This window comes from Podarcis melisellensis, assembly GCF_964234715.1.
Source record: "Podarcis melisellensis genome assembly, chromosome: 8".
Lineage (NCBI taxonomy): Eukaryota > Metazoa > Chordata > Lepidosauria > Squamata > Lacertidae > Podarcis > Podarcis melisellensis.
In genome coordinates this window covers 81,833,587-81,859,579 of record NC_138540.1, presented here as the reverse complement: position 1 = coordinate 81,859,579, position 25,993 = coordinate 81,833,587, and the positions used below count along the sequence as shown (strand labels likewise).

General features: G+C 44.2%; 2 protein-coding genes across 3 annotated transcripts; one reads left to right on the top strand and one right to left on the bottom strand.

Annotated features, from left to right (window-relative positions):
* The first annotated feature begins 3,244 nt into the window (after nt 1–3,244).
* LOC309376111 (galectin-4-like) lies at nt 3,245–22,538 on the top strand. 2 transcript variants are annotated; one of them, XM_081922301.1, is made up of 11 exons: nt 3,249–3,598; nt 4,585–4,673; nt 8,141–8,336; nt 11,591–11,710; nt 13,227–13,277; nt 14,690–14,737; nt 16,349–16,372; nt 16,538–16,567; nt 17,535–17,623; nt 20,552–20,717; nt 21,908–22,538. In XM_081922301.1, the coding sequence occupies exons 1-11, from the start codon at nt 3,572–3,574 to the stop codon at nt 22,049–22,051; spliced, it is 984 nt and encodes a 327-aa protein (XP_081778427.1). In that variant the 5' UTR covers nt 3,249–3,571; the 3' UTR covers nt 22,052–22,538. The 2 variants fall into 2 exon arrangements, with proteins under 2 accessions (XP_081778428.1, XP_081778427.1); XM_081922302.1 differs by lacking the exon at nt 16,349–16,372 and having other exon boundaries at nt 3,245–3,598.
* Nucleotides 22,539–23,083: 545 nt separating this feature from the next.
* On the bottom strand, nt 23,084–25,393 carry BLOC1S3 (biogenesis of lysosomal organelles complex 1 subunit 3). The gene is made up of 2 exons (XM_081922430.1): nt 25,289–25,393; nt 23,084–23,909 (listed from the first exon to the last, which is right to left on the bottom strand). Exon 2 carries the CDS (start codon nt 23,896–23,898, stop codon nt 23,323–23,325), a length of 576 nt encoding a protein of 191 aa, XP_081778556.1. The 5' UTR covers nt 23,899–23,909; nt 25,289–25,393; the 3' UTR covers nt 23,084–23,322.
* Nucleotides 25,394–25,993: the final 600 nt, after the last annotated feature.

The following is a 25,993-nucleotide window of genomic DNA, read 5'->3' as shown; positions in this document are numbered from 1 at the left end:
AAAGAGCAAATTTGAACCCCGAGGATGGGGTGACAAAGACTTTTAAAACTTTCCCACCATATCCCAGAATACAGTTCGTACGGCATCATTGCTACATCGCTGACATGTCACAAAAGGGGAAGGGTTGACCTTGGCAAACATGTCCAGACAAGTCCTTGGTACAAGATTAGCATAAGCAGACATGGCAGGGCAAGACTCAGGTGTAAGATTAGCATAGACAAATATGTCTTAAGTACCCACCACCCAAAAGTACAATAGAAGTTCCTTTGCATGTCTGGAGCCTGAGGCGAGTCAAGTGATGAGATTTGGCTTCCTTTGGCTAACAATGAGCCCAGCAATTGTCACCTCTGGGAACTTCCTGGAGTCCTTTTTCAAGGGGAAAATGGGAAAGGAGATGATTTTATATTATTTTTTTCAGCTAGGTAACTTTCCTGAGCTGTCAAGTTGAAAGGATACATTCAGGCATAATATTTGTAATATTTAACTTGTGCCCCCCCCCTGGTAATTTCCCTAACAGGCACAAAAACGGGAAAGAATGAACAAAGGCCTTTGGGTGATACAGCTCTGCCACTGATGCTTACATCCCAACTTAAACATGTCAGCAACCCATTATCTTCTAGGGCATGCCAAGGTGGGTTGACTGGGTAAGCTGGACTGGGATTCAGAAGTGACTGGGAGTGGTGCACCATGGGGAACAGGGTGGCTTGAAGAGTTCACAAGGGACTGGATATTGTTAAACAGGAATAAGCTGTTGCTGTGTTAGGTTGGGATAAAAGTGATGTTGTGTTGCGATATGTTTCTGATGATGTGTGTTCTAAATGCCTGTTGTAACTTTTCTGTTACTTTTCCATAGGTGAGCTGTGTGTGCTACATCTTGGGACAGATGTTTGGTTCCTGGGTGGGTGATGTTATGAGTTTGTGGGTAACAGGCACCCATAATTTCTGGGTTCGGTAGATGTTATAATTTAATCGATGCTTGGAGTATTGAAATAGGTTGCCAGGCGCTGGATTTAGCAAACTGCTAAAATACAGGCCAAACCAGTTTTTCTGTGTGCGCAGGAAATCGCCTGGTGAAGGAACCATCAAGGAGAACAAAGGAAGGGAATAGGCAGAGTCATTAAGCCAACAAAGACAGGAAGGGAAGCTACCAGCAAAGCTAAAACTGTGTGCCAGCCAGCAGATGGGTTGAGTCTTGCACTGTGCTCTGGGTAGTTACCAAAAGACTTAAGACAGATTTTTTTTTGGGGGGGGGCGAGCTTCAGGATTGGAGTTGGCCTGCTGTAAGTGGGAGGAAAAATACTGGTAGCTGCATTTTGTAAATGTTTTGCGAGCTGGAGAAAGCGGGGTCAGAGCACAATGCGGGCTATCAGTTTGAATCCAATGTTGCACCCATGGGAGAAACAGGAGCTGCTTGGGGTGTCAGGCTCTGAATTCCTCCACCGTAGGCTCAGGTTGTATATATGTGTAAATAAACCATATGTCATAAAGACACCACAACAGTTGACTCTGTGCCTCATTTCCGAAGGAAACACAGACCTCGGATAAGCGCCTGGACCCCTAGAATCCCACTCTGCTTGGAGGCTGGGGTGGCGTGTAACAGTATGTTTTAACATTTTGATTCTTATTATTGCAAAGCGCTTCATCTGCCCCAGGCTGCAACAAAACATGACTCTCCTGCATGCCAGAGCAGGCACTGTAACCTTCCAACACTTTGACTGCACCCTCAAAGGCGCACGCCTCCATGGTCTCCCAAGAAAGACGGATGCCAGCCAACGGGCTTTGAGGTGCTTTATAGTAAGCATTCTAGAAACTGATGAATATATAGGGCAAAATAAAATATACAGCTGTTGTTATTCCTCCCCCCCCCTCCCAGCTGCATTGGCTGCTTATCTGCTTCCAAGTACAGGTCAATGAACCTGCCTTGACCCATAAAGCCTGAAATTGGTTGGGGGGCCAGGTAACCTGGAGGACTCTGGTGGAATCTACACACATATAAAAAAAGCTGTGAAAATGCTTTTTTTAAAAAAATGTTCCGAAAAATACATTGAGTTTGCCATAGCTCAATGTCACCATCTAGTGTCACATTTGTATATTGCAATTAACAACACACTTTAAAACAGGCACCCCCAAACTTGGCCCTCCAGCTGTTTGGGGACTACAACTCCCATCACCCCTAGCTAACAGGTCAGGGGTGATGGGAATTGTGGTCCCAAAACATAGGAGGGCCAGGTTTGGGAATGCCTGCTTTAAAAGTTTTATTTGCAGCTGTATAACTACGTCCTCTGTCCCTCCATATAATCTTTCCTGAGAATCAAAATCTTCGACAGAGGCCTTTCTTGCCTTCCTTCTAGGTATCCAAAAGATGGCAATGTTTAATATGCTATTTTCTATGCCCCCCCCCGACGTTTGATGGCCACCAACTTGAATGACTTTAAAAGAGAATTAGGCAAATTCATTGAGATAATGCTGTCAGTGGCTACCAGCTCTGATGGTTATGTTCTACCCTTAAGGTGATCATTCACTGTTTGCCCTTAGGAGGTTGGCTTAATTTTTTCCTTTTAATCAGGTCTTTTGGCCCTCATACTTATTTGGGCTGCTGTGAGTTCTGTTGTTTTCTATCACTTGCTTACATTGTTATACTGGATTGAGTGTATACCATTCTGATCTCCTTAGGGAGGTAGAGCAAGATAAGGATTATTTTACCATGCTGTTATAATCTGCTGTGAGCATGTGGTAACTTTTGTCTCACACAGGCATTTGGATGGGCAAATCTGTCAATTTTGATTTCTCTCAGTTTCTCACATTTCCAGTCAGACATTTCCACATCAGTTTGTGACTTAAAAAAAAAAAAGTCCTCATGAATATCCGTCCACATCTTAGTGCTTAGTCCGAATACACACCTTTTCTCTATGCAAAATATACATATTTTTACAAATCAGTTTCCCGTAATAGAATGCATTTTGTATGTTATTGTCCCTATGATGAGTATTTTATGTGCACCTTTACATCAGTACCTGCATTTTTTTAGCACATTGGTTGGTTGGAGAACTGCATTGCAAAATTCAGAGAAGTCCAAATTTCAAAGGATGGCTGTGTTTCAGATCATGTATTGACTCAAAAAGTACGAAGTTCACCTTCAAATACAAACTAAACAGAATTCTACACACACCCAATCCCTAAACAGAACTTTCTCATATGAGCTAGCAGATAGTAAACCTTTGCCTGCTTCTGTATTTCAGTACAGAGTGCTTTAATGGCTGCAAAAGAGGCAAAAATTCAACAGATAACCCTTCTCTCCTCCCCTTGCTGCACCTTCATGTTGTAAAAAAATGTATCGTGCCAGAAAAAATATGCGGCAACTGGTGTTGTTGGAGCAGGTTCATTGCTATCTCTTGGGTTCCTGATAATAGCTTTATTCCCATTTGATAAAAGAACAAACAGTGGCCAGTTTTGTACCCCGCCTACTTTTCTGAGGAAACGAAACTTAATTCTGCTTTAGCAAGCTTTTCCTTTTCCTTCAGAAGGGCATAGAAAGAGAAGGACCAGATACTGAGATCCAGGAAGCTCCAAGATGGCTTTGCAGCCTATTTTAAACCCGGTGAGTATGAAGAGTGTGTAAGAGGGGAAAGCTTGATAAGGTGGTGGTCAGGAAGACTGCATAGACATTTTCTAAGAGGTTGTGTCTCTCCTAAGGATGAACTAGCCGGGACATCTGACTAGCCCTTCCCTGTCTCCTTGCAACAAGCTTTCTATGTGCATCCTTACAGCTAGGCTTGAGCTGCTGTAGGGATAATTGAGTTACAGAAAAACCCCAGAGAAAATGCAGACCAGAAGCGGATAAGGCTTTTCTTGGCAGGGAGATAAGTAATGGGAAAGCTCAGCTCCTCAATTTCTCTGGATTCCTCTGGACTGACATTGTTTTGTGGGAGAGATTCAAGTGCGTACCTGAACTTTAGGTTTGCACAGTTAAAGTGGACTGATGGGTTCTGTTACCCTAGTGCAATAAATCTGCTTAACAAAGAAGAGCCCTTTTTGTGGTTTGGAAAGTGTTTTGGAAAGTATGCAATGAACGAAGTAACAGCGAGAAGACATGTAAGCCTCCCGCAAGCAAATTGGGATGGGTGCTCATTGTAGTATAAACAAATTGGAACAAATGCTCAGTAAAAACCAGACATCGCCTAAGCTTCGTGTTAGCTCTGTGGAAGTGTATTGGGATAAATGCTGAATAACCTTGGCTATGTTACCTCAACCAAAAGGCATGGTAAAAAACAAGGCAAAATTTAAAGTGGTTGTGACTCTTTGCTGCCTTCCAGTCAATGCAATCTAAGTTGCCCCTACGGTCTTTCACTCCTTGCGCACTACCAAATTTGAGTCAAATCTTTGCCCGGAATGTCGCCACCACCAAGTTTGGGGCCTTAAGCTAAAAATGTGTATTTTGAAAACAGGACTTTTAAGACCATTTCCATTGTTTATCACACCAATGATATTCAGAGATATATAACGCCTGGGGAAATTATACTTGAGTTTGGGGAATAGGGACCCAGCAGATGACCACCTTTTTCTTTTCTTTTTTCTGCCCCACAGAGCGTTCCCTTTACTGGCCCCATTTTTGGGGGTCTGACTGAGGGGAAGATGATTGTAATCCAAGGGCAAGTCCGGGTTTCTGTGAAAAGGTTTGTCCTGCTTCCACTTAGCTCTTTGTGCCTCTCCCGCCTCATCAATACCTTTCCCTCAAATTAGATTCTCTGTTTCTACAGTCTTTCCGTCTCCTTCCTCTTCACTGACTTTCCCCCACTTTCCCAAATTTCAGAGAGTGCCTCACATTTTGCATTTAATGTGACGTTGCTCTGTCAGGAACAGCCCTAGCATTGGGCAGAGTAAATTGGTTGCCTCAGGTGGCTGAAATTTTGGGTGTCGGCAAGACAAGGCATTAAATCACCTCTTATTTACTTTTATATTTATTGAGATTTTTACTCTCGGGGAGATGTGAGATTTCCTGCCTCAGGCGCCATAATAACTTGCCCAGCCCTAGGTAACTTTCATGTTGACATTAGAGGAGGTGTCGTTTGCATTGTGCCTCAGGGGACAAAATATATTTGTGTGAACAAGGAACCAGGAGAAACAACAACATGGGCAGTGTTTTCCTTTTGGAATAGTTTCCAGAACGATTAAAGCCACAACTCCATCCAGCCTTTACTATCGTTATTTTTAGCTCTTCACCACAAGTGAATAAACTGATTCTGCAGTGGACTTCACCGCCCATACTGATGTGGTCTACCCCCGAACTTGGAGGGTTTAACATCAAGCCCTACCCTGTTACCAGTATTCTTGATTTTAAGAATATCTGTAGAAATATTACAATTTACCAGTATTTAGCCACAAAGGGGGTTGGTTCCAGTTACTAATGCCCAGGCAATAACATGTAGTTTTCCCCACAAGGGACCCACATTTTCCTTCCCCTGAAAGTGTGGTGCAGTTTTTAATCTACCCATCTCCTTTAACTAGGGTGTCACTTAGATGTCACCACAAATAAGAGGGGACAGATTTGCCCAAAATGTGCAGAAATCTTGGGTTGTACCTAATGCTAGTTCTCCTCAGAGTTAGACTCATTAAAGCTAACGGAGAAGGCTAATGTAGGTTCCCTATTTTAAGTGGGTCTCCTCCGAGTATAACTAAGTTAGAGAAATCTGTGTACCATAATTTTATTTTAAAAAAGACCAATACATCTGCTCTCATTATAGTGGGGAAGACTGTGAGCAGGTGAGCTGTGTGCCTACGTACTCCCAGGTGCTCATTGCTGATGGGCCCTTCCAAGGTCTCCTTACTGGCTGTTTTTTATCATTGATTAATTAATTAAACTTATTAGTAGCGCGCACACACACACACAACCCAGACAGCTTACAAAGATAAATAGATAACACATACATTAAAGCCAGCATAAAGCAAAACAGAAAAAGCTAAAACTCATTAGTATTTTAAAAAGGCATGGCTAAAGCATTCTTCTAATCTAATGTTTTAGGCCACGGGTAATTCAAAGCCACAGGTCTGGTGACAAGAAATGTTTTTTTGCCTGGTGCCTATAAGTAAGTAATGATGGCACCAGGTGAGCCTCCCTGAGGAGAGCATTCCACAAATGGGGAGCCATCACTGAAAAGGCCTTTAAACAGGGTTTAGACCAGAAATCCCTTCAAACAGAGGACTGTCTTCTGTAAAGGAGGGCATACTACCTGCTGGAAAAACAGCAGGATTAAGGATTTAGGGCTCATTCCAGCAAACACTTCAAAATACCCATAGACCACCGTGTTTGGTGGCGGCACTGTATATAGCATAGCTCATGATACTTGACGCTAATTTCTGTGGAGAAATTATATCCCTTTGATAGTAAGGGATTTCATTTTTAAAAGAAGCAACAATTTACCAGTTGCTTGAAAACCAGCCCCTAGTAATGGGGTGCTGTTCTTATACAGACACGTGAGGTAAATTACCACAAAACCACCTGAAGAACATCCCATGGCTGCCAATATGGCAGCTCCCCCACTTACATCTTTGCCCATTACTGGTGGTAAATGGGAGTGAGGAATCTGCCATAAGCAACCATAGAATGGTCTTCAAGTGTTTTGTGGTAATTTACCTCACACAACTGGCTTTCAAGCAAATGGTAAAGTTTTTATTTTCTTTTAAAGAAGAATCATTCAAAAAAGCCTTTCTTGTGTGAGGGAGATACTGATCTGAGGGTGCTGTTGAGAGGCTTGTTTTGCAGCATGATATCATGAGATTGTTGTTGGGTTTTTGTTTGTTTTTTTAAACAAAGTTTTATGACTTTAATCTAAAGAAGCAGAAAACTAGTTCCTGGTACCAAAGAGGACTTTGTTTCTTGAATAGCACCCTGTCACACAACGAGCCACTTTTGAAACTGTAGGAAGTCTCAGAAATGGTTTATGTCATGAGGCAGCTTGGGGAGAAGATCTATTAAAAAGGCAGAAACCACATTAAGCTTCGCCATCCCTTCAAGTGTGTCAAAAGTAGCTATTTGGGGATCCCAGCCTAAATGGCTATTTTTAAATTTATTCTTATTTTATTTTAATATTGTGAGCCATGTTGAGGGTCTGCACTAGGCCAAAAGGAACTTCACACAAACAAACAAACAAACAAACAAAATAGGGTGGAGAGGAGCAAAAGTGGTCAGGGTCCCTGTACCTTCAATAGGTATATTGAATATGGAACTTTTCTCACCCAAGCATGTCAAATCACACAACATATGCACAGTTATTAAAACAAAGCCCTGTAATTTATTTTGCATGTGGCTATATATATTGTTATTCACTCAGAATGGTAGGGGTGGCTTGAAGTGGCATACTTTGGGGTTTTTTTGGCAAATATTTTTATTGACTGGCTTTCTGAACATACAATTAACAAACATTATCCTAAAAAGCATGGTGCTTCTGTGTGAAGTCCAGTAGATTAACTTAAAGAGTCTCTCCATGGGTTGATGGAGGAATTATCGTGTGACTAAGCTTTGTTAACATATGAAATGAAACAAAACTATGTCAGTCATTAAAAAAAAAAAATATAGCCTTCAATCTTCCCATTAACTTTTCAACTAAATCAGTTTGCCAAATGTTTGCATACCACCTGGATAATGTTAGTCCTAGAGTAGTTTTACCAGTACTTATCAGCCGTCGAGCCGCCACCATTAAAAATGTAAGGAACACCAGGATTTTGATTATCAAATATGGACAATGATGCTAGTTGAGGAATACAATTTTTTTTGCCAGTCTCTTCAAAAAAAATTTCTTTTTTGGTCCACCATACGTTTAAAGTGCCCTCAAAGAACCTCTGGGGAACTGTAGTTTGTTATGGGTGCTGGGAATTCTAGGTCCTTGAGGGGTAAACTACAGCTCCCAATGTTCTTGGGGGAGAGGACTGTGCTTTAAAGAGAAGGTGTGTACGCAGCTCATTAAACAACGCAATCTTTTATGCACCTTCATGGCTCCTGCTCTCTCCGAATCGCCCCTTTCCCCTCCCCTCCCCTCCATTCCATCTCTCCAGTTCATTCCCTGCAGGTGTGGTCATGGTCCACCAGCCCACCTGCCCATCTCTTCCCACTGAGCTTCAGCCCAACCATCCCCTCATATTTCAGATTCTCGGTCAATCTAGTGTGCGGCAACGGCAACATCGCCTTCCACTTCAACCCCCGTTTTGACGAAGGCCGAGTCGTCGTGTGCAACACGCAGCAAGGAGGCCGCTGGGGAGCTGAGGAGCGGGCCTACAACATGCCTTTCCAGCCAAATATTTATTTTGAGATGATCCTCAACGTCAAGAGCCACTGCTATCAGGTGAGGAGGCTGGAGAAACTGCTCCGGCTCGCTGTCTACCGTGCAGCCCCTTTGTCTCTTGCAGGAGAAGGGCTTGATAATTTGCTAGTGCAAGATTTATCTCCAGCATGGACTCCGACTTGGCTTTATGTTTAGGCCAGCAGAAGATTGGCCCCATAGCGGTGCAGCAATAGAGCTGCTAGCACATTTGCAAAGCTAAGCAGGGTATGGTTTCATATTGGATGGGGAGCCTCGTGTTGCAATTCTTGCTTTGCAGGGGGTTGGAGTAGATGACCCTTGGGGTCCCTTCCAACTCTACAGTTACAGTGGTACCTCGCAAGACGAAATTAATTCGTTCTGCGAGTTTTTTCTTCTTGCGAGTTTTTTGTCTTGCGAAGCACGGTTTCCCATAGGAATGCATTGAAAATCAATCAATGCGTTCCTATGGAAACCGCCTTCAGACCAGGTCCGGGGACAGTCTGTCCCCCGACCTCTTCTGAAGGCTGGGGGGGACACACAAGGGCTTTTCTTCCCACTGCCAGCCTTCAGAAGGCTGTTCTGAAGGCTGGCGGTGGGAAGAAAAGCCCTTCTCCCCACCTCCCGCCCCGCAAGCTCCGGGGACAGGAGGGCTTTGCTGCCGACCGCCAGCATTTTAAAAGCCCCCGGGACAGCGGAGACTTCTCCGCTGTCCCGGGGCGATTTTAAAATGCTGGCGGGCAGCAGCGAAGCCTCCGCTGTCCCGGGAAGGCAGGCGGGGGGGGGAGCAAAGACTTTTGCCCCCCGCCGGCCTTCAGAACAGCCTTCAGGGCAGCAGCGAAGCCTCCGCTGTCCCGGGAAGGCAGGCGGGGGGGGAGCAAAGACTTTTGCCCCCCGCCGGCCTTCAGAACAGTCCAGGACCTCTTCTGAAGGCCGGCGGTGGGCGAAAGTCTTTGCTCCCGACCGCCAGCATTTTAAAAGAGGTCCCCGGAGATTTCCCTATGGGCTTTCTTCTTGCGAAGCAAGCCCATAGGGAAATTCATCTGGCGAAGCACCTCGAAAAACGGAAAACTCTTTCTTCTTGCGAGTTTTCCGTCTTGCGAGGCATTCGTCTTGCGAGGTACCACTGTATATGATTCTATAAGAGATATGATTCCCCATTCCTTTCCCTCCCGCCACATTCCCGTCAGAGATGCAGCTCGGCTGACAAGAACGTTTTGGCAGGGGATGATGATAGGGAAGAAGAAATATATAAAGGCTGTATAAGAGCTGTGCAAGCTGGCCCGATGTTGCAATGAATTCTCACGAGGAATTAAAACAGAAATGAACAGACCGATATGCAAATTGTGGAGAAATGAACTTAGGACTGGAAGAATTAGAAACCTGCAGAAACTTGAATGGCTTTATTTGCCCATCCCTAACCGCAGTAAGCGTGTAGCTGGGAAGTGAAGTGTTTAGGGGGTTCTGTGCATACTTTCATGCTGAGGGGTGTGGCGCTTGTACAAGTGTGGGCACAGCCTTCCATTTCAGGAGGGCCAGGCTTCTGAAACTACAGAATAAATGCTTCATATGTGAGTTCTGCTCAATGGGTTTCCTCACAAGTCCCGTTTGTTTGATAGCTGCTACCACCTAGTGGGTGAATCATAGAATCATAGAGTTGGAAGAGACCACAAGGGCCATCGAGTCCAACCCCCTGCCAAGCAGGAAACACCATCAGAGCACTCCTGACATATGGTTGTCAAGCCTCTGCTTAAAGACCTCCAAAGAAGGAGACTCCACCACACTCCTTGGCAGCAAATTCCACTGTCGAACAGCTCCTACTGTCAGGAAGTTCTTCCTAATGTTTAGGTGGAATCTTCTTTCTTGTAGTTTGGATCCATTGCTCCGTGTCCACATCTCTGAAGCAGCAGAAAACAACCTTTCTCCCTCCTCTATGTGACATCCTTTTATATATTTGAACATGGCTATCATATCACCCCTTAACCTCCTCTTCTCCAGGCTAAACATGCCCAGCTCCCTTAGCCGTTCCTCATAAGGCATCGTTTCCAGGCCTTTGACCATTTTGGTTGCCCTCCTCTGGACACGTTCCAATTTGTCAGTGTTCTTCTTGAACTGTGGTGCCCAGAACTGGACACAGTACTCCAGGTGAGGTCTGGCCAGAGCAGAATACAGTGGCACTATTACTTCCCTTGATCTAGATGCTATACTCCTATTGATGCAGCCCAGAATTGCATTGGCTTTTTTAGCTGCCGTGTCACACTGTTGGCTCATGTCAAGTTTGTGGTCAACCAAGACTCCTAGATCCTTTTCACATGTACTGCTCTCAAGCCAGGTGTCAGCCATCTTGTATTTGTGCCTCTCATTTTTTTTGCCCAAGTGCAATACTTTACATTTCTCCCTGTTAAAATTCATCTTGTTTGTGAAGTAGAACAAGGGTGGAATTCTAATCCAAGAAGAAGGTAGACTGCCACAGATCATATGAGACGTCCAGGACAATGAACCAAACTGTCTCCTTATGGGCTGTCATTCAGCTTTAAGCAGCTAGACCAAGAGAGAACCCAAACAAACATAGGACATCAATCAATCCAAGGCATTATGGAGATTGCTGTAGTCTGTATAATCATGTACGGGGGTGTATTTATGCTTATAATAATTTTATTCAAACAACCTTTAAGAAATAAACTTGACAGTGAATTTTCTGAATGGTTCTATTATTAAATACTGAAACCATAAGAGGAGGGCAGGCATGTGTGCACCACCAAAAAAGGAGACACAGATTTGCATAATATTTGCGCCTGCCATTTTGCTATGATTTGAATAGAAATATCATCCATCTCGTCATAGTGGGGAGGACAGGGACAGTGTGTCACGTTGTGTCACCCGAGGTGAAATGGGAATGTGCTGCGCTGCCATGCTACACCTCTTCCTCCTCCTTTACCTGGGTTGCCCATGAAGTGGCAGCAGCATCGGTGGGTCACAAAATCTTGCCTTGTCTCAAAGGGACTCGCCTAACCAGTTCCTCAACCTCCTCCAAACTCATAACAATAAAGTTAAATGCTAAGAGTTACTTATATCCAATTGTAGTTCTACACAGAGTAGACAACTGGAATTAATGGTCATGATAGTCAGTTTAGTTCCATCAATTTCAGTGAGTCTACTCTGATTATGATCTAGTTCAACTCACTGACTCCAACACCTTAACCAGGTTGTCCCTCCAAGTTCCACCCCCGGATTAGGAGCACAAATTCTGCCTCTTGTTTCCCAAGAACTAATCTCACCTCCTCCTTCCATTATTCTAGGTATCCGTCAATGGCAACCACTTCCTGGAGTACAGACACCGCCTTCCTTTCCATGAGGTCCAGACACTGCAGATCAATGGAGATGTGTCTTTGAACTGCATCAGCTTTGCTGGCACTAATGTGAGTTGCACAGTTTCACCTCTTACACCTCCTCCAATTTCAGCTTGCCATGGTGGATCATGTACTGTATTTTTTTGCTCTATAAAACTCACTTTTTCCCTCCTAAAAAGTAAGGGGAAATGTGTGCGCATCTTATGGAGCGAATGCAGGCTGTGCAGCTATCCCAGAAGCCAGAACAGCAAGAGGGATTGCTGCTTTCACTGCGCAGCGATCCCTCTTGCTGTTCTGGCTTCTGAGATTCAGAATATTTTTTTTCTTGTTTTCCCCCTATAAAACTAGGTGCATCTTGTGGTCTGGTGCATCTTATAGAGCGAAAAATATGGTACCTTGTAATGTGGGTAGCAGCCATTTGCAAATCAAAGGAGAACACTTAGAAATGTGTCAGTCTAATTTTAAAATGAGGTGCTGGCAACTGGTGAGATATGGAGTCGGAAGAGACAAAACATTTGTGGCTGCAGTTCTCATGCGAGCTTGAACACTAGAAACAAGATGCAGTCAATTTGTATGAACAACTTACCCTTCTTGGGGAGCAATCCTGGGGAGGGATGCTGCAGATCTCCCTCTGTGCCAGAGAAGGTGGTTTGCAGACAGACTCTTCTTCCTAGTGGTGGCAGAAAACTTAGGTGCTGTGCTCTGCCATTGCTGCACCAGCGGTGGCAAGACCAACAATGAACTGTGTTGGGGGCATGCCAAGCCTCTGTCAGAGGAGGCTGTGGGTGTACAGGATCCCAAGCCTCCTTGTGACCCCAAATAAACCTTCAGTTGCATTGCCTGGCATAAGCTTTTGGGACCTTGGCAGAATTTGACAGAATTCCACCCACCCACCCTGTGTCCCATTAGGATTGTTCTGTAAGTTATTTTTTGAAACGTACTTGCTGTGCGTCTTTGCCAGTTCTTGAAACTGATTTCACAGTACCCACACTGAAACAGAAATATGTGAAGCAGAAGGTTTTGCTTTATATCACAAGGTGATCAGCAGGGTTAAGATTCTTCTTGATTAGCCTTTGCCTGATATGTGTACAAGAAAGTGGGCAGCAGGCAGACCTCTCAGAGAAGGCATTCCATAAATAAGCTACCGCCACCAATAATGCTAAGTTTCAAATTTTCAAATATCAGGTAAGAGAACTGTGAGAGGCATGTCTGAGGATTCTACCAGAAGTCTCATGGCCCTGTTACCCAAGATGCTGCCAGTTGGAGTAAGCAGAATGGGCCAAGCTGGATAAGTGATCTGACTTAGTACAAAGTGGCTTTGTGTGCTCATACTTAATCTTAAGAGGGCATGAGAAATGCAAACTTGCTTCGGAAGCAAACAAATAAAAAAGAATTTTTTTTTTGCTTTGGAAGCCAATAATGTTATTTACTCATTCATATATTTTCAAATGGATGTATCACTTTAAGGTGGCAGTTGATGGCTTTTGGATCAAATTGGGAAAAGAGACAGTGCCAAAAGGGCAAGTTGTTGTTGTTGTTTTAAAAAATAGTTCTTATTTCCAAACGTATTTTTATTGTGTTTCAGCCTCCACCCCCATACACCCCTCCTGCTTACAATGTTGTGACAGCCACCACAGTAAGTAGAAGCCCTTAGTTTGTTTGCATCTCTTTGCTTTGCAAATCTAGTGGGCGGGGGGGGGGGTGCTGGTGGGGATTGATTAGTGCTGGTTATTTATGTAGCAGTTTCAGTGTACAAAGTGCTTTACAGTGGTACCTCTAGTTACGAACTTAATTCATTCTGGAGGACCGTTCTTAACCTGAAACTGTTCTTAACTAGAGGCGGGCTTTCGCTAATGGGGCCTCTTGCTGCCACTGCACCGCCGGCACATGATTTCTGTTCTCATCCTGGGGCAAAGTTCTCAACTTGAGGCAAATCTTCCTATTTAGCGGAGTTTGTAACCTGAGGCATTTGTAACTAGAGGTACCACTGTACTACATTCACCTTCATAACTCCTTGCAAGGTAGGCCACTAGTTTTGTCATTTTCCGGGTTGGAACGGAGAAATAAGTGACTTATTCAAGGTCACCCACTGAAGACCTAGCCACATGACTGTTGAGCACATGGTGCACTGGGGGGTAATAGCTGAGAATCCTGTTTGTGTTCACATTGAACCTTTACCTCCCTAATTCTTGGAAGCCAATCACAGAATCACTGTTAGAGGAGCCTTGTAGACTCAGAGGGGGGAACCTCTGCCCCCCGATATTGCTGAACTACAAACTCCCAAGCAATTGTGGCCAGAAATTATGGAAGTTATAGTTCAGCAACATCTGGAGGACCAAAGGTTCCCCACACCTGTTGTGCAGATCATCTGGGCCAACCTTCTCCACTGTTCAGCACTAAGGCATTCCTAGAACAAGGCTGTCTAACGTCAACTTGCAGACCTCCAATAAGCGCGAGCCCTATGACCCCATATACGTAACCAGTGGTCTCATACCCTGTGTGGCTCGGAAATTCTCAGAAACTATATATATATATATATATCAGTTCAGTTTTGAAAGCAGTGGTTTAAATCAGTTCAGTCTTGAAAGGCTCAAAATGACATCTAGCTATATCCAAACAGACAAAGCCCTGTGTCTTGATCTCAAGAACCATCATGCAAAATTTTGTTACGATATCTTAAGAGGTGTCCAAATGCACAGTGAACGTTTATTCTAACGTTCAACTGAAGTCTACCCTTCTGTAACTTAAGATCTAGTTCATTCCCAGGAGCAAATGAGTCTTTCCCCTCTTCTTTGTGACGGTTTCCAGATATTTGAGCAGTGTTACCATATCCCCCCCCCCCTCAGTCCTCAAGGTTAAACATACCAACAGAGTGCGCCTCTGCGTTAGCAACCCTAAAGTGACATCTGCCTACAATAATAATAATAACAATAACAATAATAATAATGCTGAAACTGCATCCCAGAGCTAACAGAGTCAAAACGCTATATATCCTTCTATCAGTGCCAAAGTTAATGCTCTCTTAATGATATATCTCTTTTTTTCCAGGTTGGTGGTATGTTTGCTCAGCCGAACTTTGTGCAGCCATCTTTTTCTGTGAGTAGCTTCATGGAAACTTCACAGATCCTATAAACTACTGGGCTAAAGGATGGGAGGCACAACCAGGCACCCTGATCCACTCACAAATGGTGACTTGTTGTGTTTGTCGTACAACAACAGAATCCTGTTGGCAAATGGATTGGCACTGAGCCCAGAGCTCAGTGGAAGCAGGGCATAGCTCCATGAGAAAGATACATGCTTTCCAGGCAGAAGGTTCCACAGGTTGCGATCCTATACTCAGTTACCTGGCTGGGAATAAGTCCTGTTGAAATCTGTGGGACTTTCTTCTTCTTCTTCCATTTTTTAAAATCAATGTACAGTATATACAATATGAAAAACAGTTGTAGGGAAATATTAGAAAAAGAACAGAAAAACAAACCAAGCACATAGTAAAGGTAAAGGGAACCCTGACCGTTAGGTCCAGTTGCGGACGACTCTGGGGTTGCGGCGCTCATCTCGCTTTACTGGCCGAGGGAGCCGACGTACAGCTTCCGGGTCACGTGGCCAGCATGACTAAGCCGCTTCTGGCGAACCAGAGCAGCGCACGGAAACGCCGTTTAATCCACGTGCTTTAATCCACTTTGATTGTGCAAACCTAAATTTTCTGGTATGCGTTTAATGCTACCTGCAAAATAATGAGACTGTGGAAGAGTTTTGTTCCCTCCCACTGAGCTACGTATAGATCCACCCACTGGCAAGTCAGGATTGCAGAGAGGAAGTGAGGATTAGGAGAAGAATTGGGTTAAGAATTAGGGTGATATGTTACATGAGAAGAAGCTGGAGTATTCATAGATTCCAGAGTGATGATTTTTCATCTCTTTCTTAGTATAGATTCTGATGGGGACGCGGGTGGCGCTGTGGGTAAAATCTCAGTGCCTAGGACTTGCTGATCGCATGGTCGGCGGTTCGAATCCCCGCAGCGGGGTGAGCTCCCATCTTTCGGTCCCAGCTCCTGCCCACCTAGCAGTTCGAAAGCACCCCTAAGTGCAAGTAGATAAATAGGTACCGCTTTATAGCGGGAAGGTAAATGGCGTTTCCGTGTGCTGCGCTGGTGCTGGCTCGCCAGAGCAGCTTCGTCACGCTGGCCACGTGACCCGGAAGTGTCTCCGGACAGTGCTGGCCCCGGCCTCTTAAGTGAGATGGGCGCACAACCCTAGAGTCGGACACGACTGGCCCGTACGGGCAGGGGTACATTTACCTGTAGATTCTGATATTTCATGCAGGGCCCTTGCAAAGAAAACATTTAAAATTATATTTAGGGGGGATACACTTAAACTGACTAATCAAAAAGCAAGACTCGGGGCTTTTTTTCTGGGGGGACACAGCGGTACACATACCCCTAAACATTTTGTGAATCTAAGTTTGGCCTCACTAAGGGGCAGTATTTCAGCATGAGTAGGAAAATGAGAATACCCCTAAACATTTTTTAAGGAAAAAAGCACTGGCAAGACAAGTCAGTGAAACATTCTCTCTAGTTAGTGGACAACTCTGGAGACATTTGATTGCTCCACCTATTCACTGTGTTCAACAAGTGTTCCCTGAAACAAAAAAATTAATACAAACAATAGTTCTATATAAATTAAATGCTTTTCTTTTCATTCTTTGCAGACAAGGAAGAAGAAGACGGCCCAGGTGTGTGGGTTAAAATCTGAGGCAATATTGTAGTCTACTTAGTTTAGATAAAGCAGGACTGCAAGGGTTTGGTCTAGACTGAATTTTTATGCTTTTCGGTTCTGCAATACAGTAGTATTATTGCAAGGCCTTTCACTTTTTCTCTGTTTCTTCATCTTTTCTCAGGGTAACAGTGGAATAACTTTGTCCAATCCTGTGAGTATATTGGTGTTCTGTTTTCTATGCCTCTTGGTTCTCCATCGTAGATAAATTTCTGCTCGTTTTTGACATAGATTAAAGATGGTAAACTGGCAGTCTGTAGGCCCCAAATATAATTTACAACACACCCACACAACAGATGCAGCTCCTTTTGGCTATATGAAGTGTTCTTGTGGCATTTTTCTCCTGAATCTGTCCACTCTTGGGAGACAGGACGCTTAGTCAAGACTGATTGGTCTGATCTTGTACAGGCATCAGGCCAAGTCTAGATATAGGTTGCATAGTTAGATTAGGGAAAGCTGAGTGTTAAGAGGCAGCAAAGCAGACAGAAGTCAAAGAGGGTCTGGGCAGGGCACAATGAAAGAAAAGGATCACAATGAAAGAAAAGGATCAAGAGGCAACCAAGCTGCAAATATAATCAGATTTACTTTGTGTGCCAGCAGCTTCTCCCCTTAAGACATAAGCTATGACAAGTTAAAGAGATCCCATAGCACTACCAAGAAGATGTGTATATTCTTTCAGAAAAGACAAGGAAAATAGAAATAATGACGTTTGATATTTGCATATATATTGGCACAAAGGCAAGGGTGCAACTAAAAACTAAGAAACTAGTCCTTTTTTTGGTGTTTAGAGGCACCTCATAATCAGAGGCAATAAACCGTACCTTGCTTTTCCCTGGAGGATAGAGATACAGTGTGGGAAGGTTCTAGTAGCTCAAGATGTACTTGCATTTTAGGGCTAAGGAAGAGTGATTACAGCTGACTTGTAAATTGTGTCCTTTGGTTGCAACCAGCCTACCCAATTTCAGCCTCTGATAATGGATCAAGATCCACCTGTGCTGACTTCTGAATGCAGGAACTTTCTTCAGATTCCTGGGTGGCTTCAGCTTCTGGGAGTCTTAGTTCTGCTTTGTCTTCTTGCTTCTCTTGATGAAGGACTGAATCCCTGTTGTTATTTTTTCCAGGCTGTCCCATTCCACATTGCCATCCCCGGGAATTTCACTCAGTTCCGCAAGATTACAATTGTGGGGAATGTGCCTTTTCACGCAAACAGGTGCGTTAGCAGAGGGGGCAATATTATACACCAACTTCCTACATTCAATTATTATCATATGAAGTTGAAGCCAATCAGAAAGTACCGTATATACTTGTGTATAAGCCGACTTTTTCAGCACATTTTTTATGCTGAAAAGCCCCCCTTAGATTATACTTGAGTGAGGGTCCTTTCGGGCTGCTCCTCCTTCCTCCTCCTCTGCCGCTGTCGGCAGCGGCAGAGGAATGAGCAGCCCGAAAGCAGCCCTTTTGGGCTGCTTGTTCTTACTCTGCTGCTGCCGCCACCAGCCTCTGCATCTTGGCAGCACCTAGGTAGGCAGGGGGTTGGGAGGGGCTGGGGGGGAGAGAGAAGCCCCCTCTGCCATGTGCACGTGTGCACACGCACTCTGGCCCACCAGGAGGTTTGTGGTGTGGTGAACCGGCTTATACTTGAGTCCATAAGTTTTCCCAGTTTTCTGTGGTAAAATGAGGTGCCTCGGCTTATATTTGGGTCGGCTTATACTCGAGTATATACGGTATCTGTCAAATTATGTCTGCAGGTTCCAGAGATACAACCAATCTAATTCGCTTCCCTATCACATTTGAATCTTATTTTGCTGCCTTCTTACTACGTATACCTTTGCTGTGTGTGGTTTTTCCAAAATATTTCTTTCTTTCAGAGTAATTTTCTTTCTCGATTGGCAATGATGTTGTTTGGGAACGACATGCAAGTGACTTTCATGAAGGGTGGCTGATTTCATAACATTCACACATGCAGCAGAAGCTGAGCTTCTAGGTCAACCTGCGGCTCCTAGGTGCAGGTTTGCTTTCCTGCAAATGAGGACAATAACGAGAGCCAGTGTGGTGAGCACTTTGGTTCGGCCGGAGAGTTCAAATCCTCGTTCAGCCATGAAGCTCACTGCATGAGGTTGAGCCAGAGACTCACAGGGTTATTGTGAGGGTAAGGCAAAGTAATCTTCAAAGATGCCACCCTGAGTACAGTGGTACCTCGGGTTACATACGCTTCAGGTTACATACGCTTCAGGTTACAGACTCTGCTAACCCAGAAATAGTACCTTGGGTTAAGAACTTTGCTTCAGGATGAGAACAGAAATCGTGCTCCGGCGGCGCGGTGGCAGCAGGAGGCCCCATTAGCTAAAGTGGTGCTTCAGAACAGTTTCAGGTTAAGAACGGACCTCCGGAACGAATTAAGTACTTAACCCGTACCTCCGGTTACGGACTTTATTCGTTCCGCAGGTCTGTTCTTAAGCCAAAACCGTTCTTAACATGAGACATGCTTTCGCTAATGGGGCCTCCCGCTGCCACCACATCGTGGGCGCACGACTTCCACTTGCATCCCAGGGCAAAGTTTGCAACTAAGGGCATCTACTTCCAGGATAAGTGGAGCTCATTACCTGAAGCATTTATAAGGAGGACGGTACGTAACCCGAGGTTCCACTGTATATTGGAGGAAAGGGATGGTAGCAGTGTGGTAATACAAATCTGATCCAGGGCAGTCTCAGGTCTAAAAAGATCATGGGCTTATCCAGACTTTCTGTTACATTGCGCTTTTCAGGCACAGATCTGGGATTTAAAGCTGTGTGTCAGAGTGATGTTGGTTGGGTTTTTTTTTTCATCTCAGTGCTTCCCCTGGGAAAATCTGCATTTTACTGCTGAAATCAGAGCAAATAAAAATCTGCAGAAAACCTGATTGCTGTAAACAGCAGTAAAGCGCAGGTTTCCCTAGGGAAACCACCGGGACAAAAAAGAAAACCTGCTTGGACACAAAGCTTTAAATCCCAGACCTGTGCCTAGAAATGTGGCATAAAAGGTAGTCTGGATAAGCCATGAGTGAAATAAAAGCCAGATCAAGAAGTTTAGGCCAAACAGATGCAAGAGTGAATTATTTAAGATGGCTGTAGAGCAAGAAGCGGAGAAAGGCAGGCTCAAGAAGAATGTTTATCAGGTAAGTACTCTCAAATACCCATTTGTTTTGTGTATTTCTCGAAGAAACAGCAGGTTGTAAATAGTCACTTACCCAGTCACTTGTGGCAAATAATGGAGAGTCCTCAAGGCTATGGCAAGAACAAAAATGATCAAAATAACTTTTTCTTTCTGGCCACATGCAACTAACAGATCCTAGGCATATTTTCTCAGAACTAAATCCCAGTGAGTTCAATGCAGCCCACTCCACGTTAGGTGTACAGAAGATGATAGTATTATTTATACTGGGAGCAGCCAGGCTAGTAAACATTTTCAGTGGGCATGTCATGTAACTTTAGTAGATTTATTTGCAAAGCTGTGAAGAAGTTATTTATTCCACCCACCTCACCCACCCATTTTATAAGTACAGATAGGTAGCCGTGTTGGTCTGCCATAGTCAAAACAAAAAAATTCCTTCCAGTAGCACCTTAAAGACCAACTAAGTTAGTTCTTGGTATGAGCTCTCATGTGCATGCACACTTCTTCAGATACTTCAGATTCTTCAGAGTGTATCTGAAGAAGTGTGCATGCACACGAAAGCTCATACCAAGAACTAACTTAGTTGGTCTTTAAGGTGCTACTGGAAGGAATTTTTTTTGTTTTGACCCATTTTATAAGTTCTTGTAGGCAGGGGTTACATTTCCAGGTATGTGTGAAATTGTATATAGTGGGGAACACCATCTAAGAACCAAACTCTGCCAAGAATCTGCCAAACTCCATCACAATTTCTCCCTCCAAACCTCCTTTCTCAAACTCCCAACTCTCCACAGCCTTCAAAGGTCTGTGCAAAGGCTTCTGGATCGCTAGCCATTTCCCTGCTCTTTCATGTCATTTTTGCAGTTTTTTGCAGTTAAATTGGCAAAGGATCAGGAAGACCTGGTTCTCTTAAGATCTATGCTGGGTTAAAAGTCGTGTTGTATCATTTTAGAGACCCCAGGAATATGCATTGTCGCCCTTTTCCTCCCAGATTCCATGTGAACCTGAAAAACACAATGAGCGGCAACATCGCCCTGCACATCAACCCACGACTGAAGGAGGGAGCAATAGTCCGGAACACCTTCATCCACGGCAGTTGGGGCTCTGAGGAGAGGCATTTGCCTGCCATGCCTTTCTCCCCTGGCCAGGCCTTCCATGTAAGAAATACCTTTGGGGAATGAGCATTTGCACTGCTTTACATTTCAGATCTTTGTCAGAAGGCACGCCTCATCAACAATACCAACTTAGGTTGAAACAGTTACACAGAAGCTTTTGACACTCTGTGGCAGCTATTAGTTTCAACAGCTGATCTTGGAAAGACCCTTCCAACACTCTCCTTGCCCCCTGCCCTTTTAGCAGAGGAACTGGCCACTTTCTCCTGCTCTTCATGTGCAGGTGAAAACACATGAAGAAGGACCTTTGGCCTGATCAAGGAAAGCAGTGTTTATATTCCTGAAGCCATTTTACTGGCTTATACAGTGGTGCCTCGCAAGACGAAATTAATTCGTTCCGTGAAGCTCTTCGTATAGCGGTTTTTTCGTCTTGCGAAGCAAGCCCATTGACAGCTGAGCGGATTAGCGCTATTAGCGGTTTAGCGGCTTTTAGCGATCAGCTGTTAAGCGGCTTATCAGCGGATCAGCTGATAAGCGGCTTAGCGGCTTAGGAAAAGGGGGGGGAAGGGAAAAAACCCCGAAGGAACTCGCAAGACTTTTTCGTCTTGCGAAGCAAGCCCATAGGGAAATTCGTTTTGCGAAGCGCCTCCAAAACGGAAAACCCTTTCGTCTAGCGGGTATTCCGTCTTGTGAGGCGTTCGTCTTGTGGGGCACCACTGTACTGGCCTTTCCACATCAGACCATCAATTCCAGCATTCTGTCTCAAACAATGCCTTTTAAGCAGCTAAGTAGGGAGAGATTGCCCCTTCCCCAGATTAGCCTAATAAGTCCAGTAGGGGGCTGGACTTTTCTTGGGACCAGAGCGCTATACTTTTATAAAGTAGTGCTATACATCTGACAGGATTCTTGGCACTCTGAACAAACTGCTTCATTTTAGGAAATCATTAAACTGGTATAAAATTAGGGTTGCCATACGTCCATAATTTCCCATTGCCGAGATTTGGCAGTCAGAAACAGTGTCTGGGCAGAAATCACTGCGATGTCTGTGAAAATCCAGATGTATAGCAACCCATGTCAGAAGTGACTCTGCAAAAAACAACAACCCCTCAACAACAGTATGGCAACCCAAATAAAATTGATATAATTGATAAAACCTGCTCCATGCCTCTTGTTGTGTGTGGATTAGTATGGTTTGAAAACTCAGAATAAAAACTTTTCTTACTTTCTACCACTAGATGGAGATCACCAACCTAAAGAATAACTATCAGGTGACTGTGAATGGAATTGTGATATTCAATTATACCCATCGAATCCCTTCGGGACAGGTGGACCACCTGGAAATAGCTGGGGATGTGACCCTCTCCTGTGTGCAGTACTGACGAGTCTCTGTTCTTCTTACACAACATTTTAAATAAGCCACCTTGAAAGAGAAAAGCAAATACGTTTCTGTAGTGCCTTTCCCCCCTGTGGATCAGCGTTGCTTCCAACCATGTCAGGCATACCTGACCTGCAAGGCTAATGTTTACTATTATGGCTTCCCTACAAGGAACCCTGGGAATTATAGTCTGAAAGGATCACTTGCAGAAAAAAAATGTGGTAACCTTGTGGGATACCTGTGGGTAGGGAAGCCATGCTTGCGAAATCTGTTAAAACCCTTTTTCTGGTACTGATGCAAATATACAGGTGTTGAATAAAGATGTTGAATGGAGATTTTACTAACTGTACAGCAGATAGAATTTCTTTGTCTCAAATTCAGATAATCATTTACTTCTTCCCTTGTACCCTTAATCATACTTCACAGTTATGTAAATTATGCTCAGATGCCTCCTTGATGAAAAATAAATGCCAATGAAGATAAAGATGGAATGATACTTGAAACTGCAGCATTCAATGCTATTCCATATAGTTGTGCTATTTTTGTCTGAGCAGACTCCATAACCACCTGCAAAAGTATGAAGTAACGAAACAAGCTCACACAATTAACACAAGGTGCAACACAACTCTCTCACTGAATTCCACAAATACTCAGCCTTCTGTATTCAGAGGATTGTGTTTTATAAAGACACAACTAATTTCAAACCAGTCCTGTTCCACCACCATCATCATGGATCACAAGCTTGTCTTTGAAAAGAGGCCCCATGGAACATGTGTACTCTGTATCCGCAGGGCCTCTTTTAAAGGACTCACCCTGTACTAGTCACTTGCTTAATCACCTACATTAAATATGTCTGTAGGTGGGCAGGCTTTCCATCTCTTTCTCAGACTATTCACATGTCACAAATGAACAGAGATGTGTGGACAGACAGACTAGGTTTTTTCTTTACATGAAATGGAAGCTTTTAGGATGCTGGTGCGAGTATAAATATAGTAAGCATTAGCTTTAAAAATTCAATATACATTGAAGCGCAACAAAAGATTTATCAAGAGCAGTTTAATTTTCTTTGACTCTACCATGCTGGACTATTTAGGCAAGGTATTACAGGATATACAAGTGTGACTGAAACACTAGGCATGAAAAGTTTTGAGTTAAAAGCTTCTATTCCAGTTTCTTATTGCACCTTATGGCCAGGGTTGCAGCAGTCTCTCTCTCTCAACACCTTTAACTGCCTGCAAAAAGCAGTTAATTGGCTAGCTATTGTTCTAGAACCAGCTAGGTGTTTACTGGAGGTAGCTCTATCTGGATATCAGGCAGCAGGTTGCAGCTGGTGATGATGTCTATCTTTTCTGCAACAGCACGCAAGTCCTCCAGGACAAGCCGGATGTTGTGCGATGCGCTAATGATGCCGTTTTGGGAGTTACTGAGCTGTCCAGTTATGGCCCCAATCTCCTTGATAGCAGTCTGGTACACTTGCTTAACGGTACTGCTGACATCGTAGTACAAGCGGGCATTGCTCTCGATCAGCTTCTGCTGTAGCAAAGTGCTGTAGCGGCCGCGATGTCTGATACGAAGGGCAGGCTTCTCTTCAACCGCTGTGGGGGACCCCAGATCCTCATTTCTGAAAACAATCAGTGGAGGCAAGTCTGTGCCGATCAATTTAGGCTCTGCTTTCGGCCTACAGGGGCTTGCATCTTCCTCCTCATCTGTTTCAGAGGCCTCCCCAGCAATTTTTACGCCGGAAAGGTTGGGACATGAAGCCTGGGGTACGGAGGACAGATAAACCTCTTCCTCTGAATCAGTCTCTGAGGCTTCTCCCTGAACAACAGTTCTGTACCTCCGGGTGGCCATGTCTGCATTACCTAAAGAAACAAAAGCAACTTCAATTTTGAGAATTTGTGACGGAGCTAAACCTACCAGGATAACCCCAATTGAATATATCCTATTATGGAGCAGTAATTAAGAATAGGATGTACAGACAGTGCTGTTGATGTGGGAGGTTGATGGGGGGGTGGGCTATACAAAAAATGAGGGAACTGCTTCACAAATCCTCCCATGTCCAGAGACCAGTTCCATCTATGTACTGACAGATGAGAGAACATAAGAGGGGTGGCTCTCTCCATCATCCCCTCTGTCATCTTTTCAGGAAGAGCTGTCTAATCACTGTTGGAGACAGAGGTGATGAAACCTCAGACTTGGGAGGCTAATGTGCCCCTCCAAGCCTCTCACACCACAGCTTCGCATCTTCCTTTTGTCCGGCTGGAAGGTGTCCTCAAACTCTGTTTATGCCTCTCACTTTCACTCTGCCCACCGAGGAAATATGGCTCCTGGAAGTTCGCCCAGAAACTTCCTCCACACTCACAATGCCAGCAGCCCGATAGCATACCATTACCCAGTCCTCTCACACGGGTTACCCCAGGGTTGTTACTTTTAACACACCACCACAAACAAGATTTGTGTAGCATTTGCTAATTTAAATCTATTAAACTGTTTGCTTATAAAAGCCTACTGTAACATAAATGGAAATGCATCTCACCGCAGTGGTGAGATACCACCATATGTCTCACTTAAATAGTTTTAAGTTGCTCTGGGTTGCCTTGGGCATGATAAAGCAACTGATGAAATAATATTAGTAATAATAATAATAATAGTGAGAAAGACTGTAGCCAGGCTACCTGTGTGGCTGCTCAGTGTGTACTTCAGGTGCTAAATGCAGATAGGAAACGTCAACACACACATACATACACCCCACTTCATAGAATCAGAGAACTGTGCAGTTGGAAAGGAATCCAAGGGTCATCTAGTCCAGCCCCATAAAATGCAGGAGTCTTTAAACTGGAGGAGTCTTTAAACTGGATGCGTTGCCAACCCAGCTCAAGCAAAGGTGCGACCCCCTTGCAGGACCAGCCGCAATACCCCCCATCCTCTTCTCCCCTGCCCTCCCCTCCCTTTTCTCTCTCACAGCCTGACCCAACGGATGCCTACTCGGAAGTAAGCGCCACTAGCTCCAAGGGAGCTTTATCCTGAAGTAAATGCACACAAAACTGCAGCTTCTCTCTCTCTCTCTCTCTCTCTCTCTCTCTCTCTCTCTCTCTCTCTCTCTCTCTCTCTCTCTATATATATATATATATATATATATATATATATATATATATATATATGCAGCTGCTGCTATTATTAATACGGTTCCTCCTGCCTTACGTACGGCATACCCCGCTTCCAAAAAAATTCCAAACTCAACCTTTCGATCAGGAAGAAGCGTCTCCACCTTTGAGCTGGTCACGTGACACCGACGGATCACGTGCCGCAGCAGCGCTTCGCTTTATGTTTGGAGGTTAAAAAAAAAGAAAAAAGCAACACGTAGCGCATGCACGCTGGCGGCTAGAGGCTGGCGCGAGCCGTCCTCTTCTCTCAGCCAATCCCCTCTCGCCTCCGCTTCGCCGTCTTCGCCTTCCCTCCCTTCGCGAGCCCAACCGTCGAAAAGTTTTGAGCTGAGGAGAGGCTATAAAAGGGGCCGCTCGGCTGGTGCAGAGCGCGTTTCCCTCAGCGCTAGCGAAGCTTGTTGAGCTCTAAAGGGCGGGGCGGAGGAGGGGAAGAGCTCAACGGTTGGGCCAAAAGACGCACTTACTTAATTTCTTTATTATTATTATTTTTTATTTTCAATGCAGAGTTACAACAAAAATTACAAAAATTACAAACATTGAATCCAAAATAATACTGTACAAACAAGAAAGTAAAACAGAACACACAAAAAAGAAAACAAAAAAGCATACATCTACAAATAAAACCATATCCTCATTCTAATCTAGTCATTACATACATATACACATATTGACTTCATTTGTTCTAAGACCTCAAACAATTTACTTTCTAAATTGTGTCTAATGTAAATTACTTCTATCTATACTTTTTAAAGCCATTTTTCTTTTTCTTTAATCCTGTAAAG

Bases quoted from the DNA above. Each gene is read 5' to 3' on its own strand.
- LOC309376111 (XM_081922301.1), top strand. From the start codon at position 3,572: ATGGCTTTGCAGCCTATTTTAAACCCG. The intron at 8,337-11,590 runs GTGAGGAGGCTG...CCATTATTCTAG, and splicing joins TCAAGAGCCACTGCTATCAG to GTATCCGTCAATGGCAACCA. The intron at 17,624-20,551 runs GTGCGTTAGCAG...TTTTCCTCCCAG, and splicing joins GTGCCTTTTCACGCAAACAG to ATTCCATGTGAACCTGAAAA.
- BLOC1S3 (XM_081922430.1), bottom strand. From the start codon at position 23,898: ATGGCCACCCGGAGGTACAGAACTGTTGTTCAGGGAGAAGCCTCAGAG.